The sequence below is a fragment of the Grammomys surdaster genome, unplaced genomic scaffold (genome assembly GCF_004785775.1).
Source record: "Grammomys surdaster isolate TR1022 unplaced genomic scaffold, NIH_TR_1.0 126248, whole genome shotgun sequence".
NCBI classification, from domain to species: Eukaryota; Metazoa; Chordata; class Mammalia; order Rodentia; family Muridae; genus Grammomys; species Grammomys surdaster.
In genome coordinates this window covers 588,377-593,865 of record NW_021621048.1, presented here as the reverse complement: position 1 = coordinate 593,865, position 5,489 = coordinate 588,377, and the positions used below count along the sequence as shown (strand labels likewise).

The 5,489-nt window shown below is 47.5% G+C and overlaps 1 protein-coding gene across 3 annotated transcripts in view; it reads right to left on the bottom strand.

Annotated features, from left to right (window-relative positions):
* The window catches only part of Rasgrf1 (Ras protein specific guanine nucleotide releasing factor 1), a 109,437-nt gene that overhangs the window by 84,234 nt on the left and 19,714 nt on the right, over nt 1-5,489 (bottom strand). For 2 of the 3 annotated variants that reach the window (XM_028758951.1, XM_028758950.1), the window contains one exon: nt 2,505-2,652. In XM_028758951.1, the coding sequence (XP_028614784.1) occupies nt 2,505-2,652 (148 nt within the window). Of the gene's footprint in view, nt 1-2,498; nt 2,653-5,489 lie in introns of all 3 variants that reach the window. The other variant, XM_028758949.1, reaches the window with a different exon arrangement.

The window sequence follows — 5,489 nt, the reverse complement described above, 5'->3', positions numbered from 1 at the left end:
TCTGTCTCTCTGTGTCTTTCTGTCTCTCTCTGTATGTGTCTCTGTCTCTCTCTCTCTGTCTGTCTCTCTGTGTCTTTCTGTCTCTGTGTCTCTCTCTGTATGTGTCTCTCTCTCTGTCTATGTCTCTGTCTCTCTGTGTCTTTCTGTCTCTCTCTGTGTCTCTCTCTGTATTTGTCTCTCTCTGTATTTCTGTCTCTCTCTGTCCCTGTCTGTCTCTGTCTCTCTCTGTGTCTTTCTTTATTTCTCTGTATGTATCTCTGTCTCTGTCTCTCTGTCTATATCTCTCTCTGTGTCTTTCTGTATTTCTCTGTAATTATCTCTGTCTCTGTCTCTCTCTGTGTCTTTCTGTCTCTGTATGTGTCTCTCCCTGTCTCTGTCTCTCTGTGTCTTTCTATCTCTCTCAGTCCTTGTCTGTCTATGTCTTTCTCTCTCTGTCTTTCTGTCTGTTTCTGTATGTGTCTCTGTCTCTTTGTCTATGTCTCTTTCTGTCTCTGTCTCTCTGTGTCTTTCTGTCTCTCTCTGTATGTGTCTCTCTCTCTGTGTCTTTCTGTCTCTCTCCCTGTCTCTGTCTCTGTGTGTCTTTCTGTCTTTCTCTGTATGTGTCTCTCCCTGTCTCTGTCTCTCTGTGTCTTTCTATCTCTCTCTGTGTGTCCCTCTCTGTATGTGTCTCTCTATGTCTTTCTGTTTCTCTCAGTCCCTGTCTGTCTATGTCTCTCTCTGTGTCTTTCTGTCTTTTTCTGTATGTGTCTCTGTCTCTCTGTCTGTCTCTTTCTGTCTCTCTGTGTCTTTCTGTCTCTCTATGTGCCTCTCTCTGTCTTTCTGTCTCTCTCTCTGTGTGTCTTTCTGTCTTTCTCTGTACGTGTCTCTGTCTCTCTGTCTCTGTCTGTCTCTCTGTGTCTTTCAGTCTCTCTCTGTTTCTGTTTCTCTGTCTCTCTGTGTCTTTCTTTATGTGTCTTTCTGTCTTTCTCTGTGTCTGTGTCTGTGTCTCTCTTTCTCTCTCTCTCTCTCTCTCTCTCTCTCTCTTTCTGTGTGTGTGTGTTGTATGTGCGTGCACGTGCTCTGTTTGGATTCAGGGAGTTGTATTGGGTTATCATAGATCTCAAAGCTTCTCTCCAGAGTAGAATGGAGCCCAGAATAAGCCAGGAGTGTTAGAAAGAGGACAATTTTGGGCTAGCCTTTGGAAGACTGTCAGAGGTTCTCTGTACAGAGTAGAAAGCCTAACAGATGGATGGAAGCCTGTATTCTAGTTCCAGGTCTGTCACTTCTCAACTGTGTGTGCTTGGAAGAAACATGAGGTCTCTGAGCCCGATCCCTCACAGGTTATTCTATTTCCATTTGTTTGATTTTTGTTTCTCTGTGTAGCCCTGATCATCCTGGAACCGTCACTGTAGACCGGGCTAGTCTCAAACTCAGCGATTTGCCTGCCTCTGTCTCCTGAGTGCCGGGATTAAGGCGTGTGCATCACTGCCCAGCTTATCCTATTGAGATGACACCGGGAGCTGATGAAGGAGGTGTGTCAGAAACCTTTTAGGGTTAGAGATGGGTCAATATGGAACTCTAGTTAAATGTGAAGCTGTAAATTGATATCAGTACTGGGATAGAGCTTTGCTGCTGCTAGACAAGATGGGGTTGGTGGCTCTGGGTCTCTGAACTTTCTGTACAGGGATAGAAGGCATTGGGCTACAGCTACAGGTATTGGAGGAAGTTCTGTACGCAGAACTGCCGCTGGACCCAGGGCTTCTAGCTCTGTCACTGCTACCTGCAGGTTCTTCATCCTTTCCTGCTGGGATTACATGTTTGAGGGAAGCCCAATGGGATTGAGGAACACAGCTTGGGGACTGCAGGCCTGGATCACACGAATCTCCACCTCTCACTCAACGCGGCCTCCTTAGGTTCTTGGCTGTCTGCTCTCCACATCCTAGTGTTGAGGATGCCACATAGACTTCTGGATAGGATGCCTGAGAGTTTAGATACCACGCTGAAGTTCTGGGCTGGCTCAAGGCCTTGGTTAACAATGAGTGGCTATGCCCTAGGAGGTATTTACAGGACTAGTGCCCACCTAAGAGAGGCTCGATCCAATGTCGTCGGGGCACAACCTAGAAGCTTATGATTTGCCATTTGATGCTTGTGTATCCGGTGCAGGCAGAGAGAGTGCGTAATAATGACCTACAGGTAATACTGTACCTCCCGAGTCTGAAGTTGGCAATGGTGATGGTTCATGTGTCCCCACACAGTCTAATAGCTTGTTTTTAGGCAATCTCATTCATCCTTACCATCTGGCTAGGTCATAGCAATGACTCTGCATTATATGACACAACCCAAAAGCAGAAACGTGAAGGATACGCTCCAGGTGGCACCTGACCAGCTCTGAGTGAGGGACCATCCCTGTCGCCTCCCACCACCACATTGTACACTTGGAGGCCAGGGACTGAGCCTGCCCATTCACCCCTGCCCTGCATGAATCTGTAAATGGATCTGGCCTGGAGAGCCCAGCTTGCAGTCACCTCTGACTTCAGCCGCTCGATCTCCATCTCGCCATCCTCGAGCTGCTGTCTCAGCTGCTTAGCCACGGTCTTCTCTGCCTCCACGACCTGCAGCAGGTGCAGGTACTTCTGCATGAGTGATTCATGCTCTGTGGCCAGTATCTTGTAGCTGTGGACAGAGATGTATAACAGGTGAGATGCTGCCCCCTGTATCTGGGCCCACACCTTATGGCACACCAACTCCTGTTGCTTTAATAGCTTGGCTCTCTGTGATACTCTTTTTATCTGTCTCTGTCTCTCTGTGCCTCTGTCAACCTCTCTGTCTGTCTCTCTGTATAACACACACACACACACACACACACACACACACACACACACATACTCCTGGGACTTTAGGTAGATTAGCATTTTGAAACATACCCCCACCCTCTCCTAACTCCACCTCCTTAGCCAACTTCTGAGATCCGGCTGAAATGCCACCTCCTGGAAGCTATGGTGGACTCCACGGATCTTTTTTCAGCATCTGAGCTTCTAGTACCACGGTGATGGCGGGTGGATGGCGGATGGATATATTATACACCTAAAAAGCACTTAGTGGGCACTTGCTGCATGCAAGGGTGACTACAGATACATGCATCAGGCCTTGTGGGATATACAGAAGACAAGTAGGCACATACATCTCATTGTTTGTTTGGGTGATGCCTGAAGACACTGCACAGGACACAGAAATGTCAAATGGTGAGTTGCGGGCTCTTAGTGTACGCCACTGAGGCAGGGGCGGGGGCAGCAACAAGGACTTGTGGTCAGGCAAGATTTCTAGTAGGTCCTAGGCAATACAACCCCAAGTTGGAACTGAGGCTTCTGATTCCAAACATAGTTCCTTGGGTATATACTCACTGTAGGGCAGCCCCAGGTAGGAGGCTGTGTCAGCAGTAATTGATAACAAGGTGAGGTGGTTAGGTGGCACCAGATCAGAGAGAGTCCCAAAGGACAGGCAAAAAAGGGAGAAGGTGTCTTGGAAGATGGGTAAATTAATATGTGGTGTATAGAAGGAGAGAGTGTTAGAGAAGGAACGGAAGTAAGGAGTGGCTTGCACAAGGTCACCACACCCCTGAAGAGAGACCTCTAAGTTCTAGGTCTGGGCCTCTCCATGATGCTTGATATGAGGTACAAACAAGTCTATTGGAGAGCACCATAGCTGGGTAAGAATCTAATTCCAGAAATATCCAGCCTTGGAGGACAGGGAGGCTTGGACTCCAACATCTCATAGGGACATGTCTGTGCAGATGGGGTCAAGGCCAGGGAAAGAGCCTTGGGGGAGAAGGTTGGAGTTCTCAGGGATAACGAGGTCTGGGTCTGTATCCTCCATTTTTCCTCAAATTCTTCCTCTTGCTTCAACCCGTCCTCACCTCCCGGCCTCCTGCTTGCCTTCCCTCTCTCACACCTGCCCATTCCTCTGTGCTCTCTCCTCACCTAGCGAGATCCCATCGTGATCACCCTGTGTCTCCTTTCTTAGTGGTAGTGAGGAGCTCCTCTTCCCATCCTTGGACTGGCAAGGGCCAAGATATCTCATAAGCCCATTAGACCTTTCTGTGGAGTCTCTTTCTTTCAGAGGAAACTGCCCTCTGCTCCAGTATGTATCCATTCCAGCATCCAGAAAAGGCCCAAGTCCCTACTCCTTTAGAACAAACCAAGTTGTCTCTTGACCTCCCTAGCTCTACCCTGACTGACAAAGTGATTGGATTGAGGTAGCTAGGATATTAGGAAAGCACACACCCTCACGTGTTTCTGAGGGTGTTTCCACAGATGATTAATGAAGGGCTGGAAGGACTTGTTTTAACTGTGGGTGGTGCCATCCCATTGGCTTGAGGTCCAGAATTAACCAAAGGGGAAGAAGGATGAAGCCTACTAGCTAGGATAGTCTCTGTCTGCTTTCTGGCCAAGAAGTATGCAGCTTCTTTCTGCCACAGGCTCACAACATGGCTGCCTATCCTACCACAATTCCATACACAACAGAGCCCAAGGGATGGAGGAATAAATCTACAGAAACCGTGACCAGATTAAACCTTTCCTCCTTGAGGTTGTTCTCTTAGTCATGTTACCTTCTTTTGCACTGGCTCAGCATAGTTTAACTGAAAGAACAGCTCGCCTAGTGACCCTACTTATGAGATACATGCTAGAAAAGACTACAAGAGCAGGATTTTTGAAGCCCACTGGAGCTCACACCATGCCCTAGGTACTGGATATGCTCATGACATGACCTGGACACCCATACATGGAGCTTCATGCTATAATGTTTGTCTGGCTGGGTGTTGGCCTCCTTTCTCCTTCCTATGCTTCCATTCCTCTCTTTGGAAAGGGAAAGGTCCCATACATATGTGTCAGAAGTACATGACTTCCTTTTATGTTGTAGGTGCTCACACTACTGCTGCCTTGAGACATTGAAGAGTTTAAACTTAGCCTTCTGAGTGATTCTTGGACCATTAAGACTGGAGACCTTTGGGGATAGAGTAAATTTTATACTGTGAGATGACCATGGGCCTTTGGAGGCCAAGGGAAGAATATTATACTTCAGACTGGAGTGTTTCTCCTGAGCTGATGTTTAAAGGCTTGAGAGCCAGCAGGTGCCCTTTTGGGAGCAATCACAAGGCTTCTGACCTAATCAGTGAACTGATCTTTCTTTTATGACTTCATCGTTGAGAGGAGTGTTGGGATGTAGTAGGAACTGTGGAAGGTCTAATTGGAGGAAGTGTGTAGCTGGGGAACATGTCTGTGAAGGACATATCTTGTCCTCAGCTCTTGCTTTTTTTTTCTTCTCTGCTTCTTGCATCTATGAGGGGAACAGTTTTCCTCTACTATACCCTTCTGATGTTTCTATCCTAATATGAACCTAAACTTCATGGAGTCAGCCAACTGTGGCCTGAAACCATGAACCAAAGTAGGTCCTTCTTCCTTCCTTCCTTCCTTCCTTCCTTCCTTCCTTCCTTCCTTCCTTCCTTCCTTCCT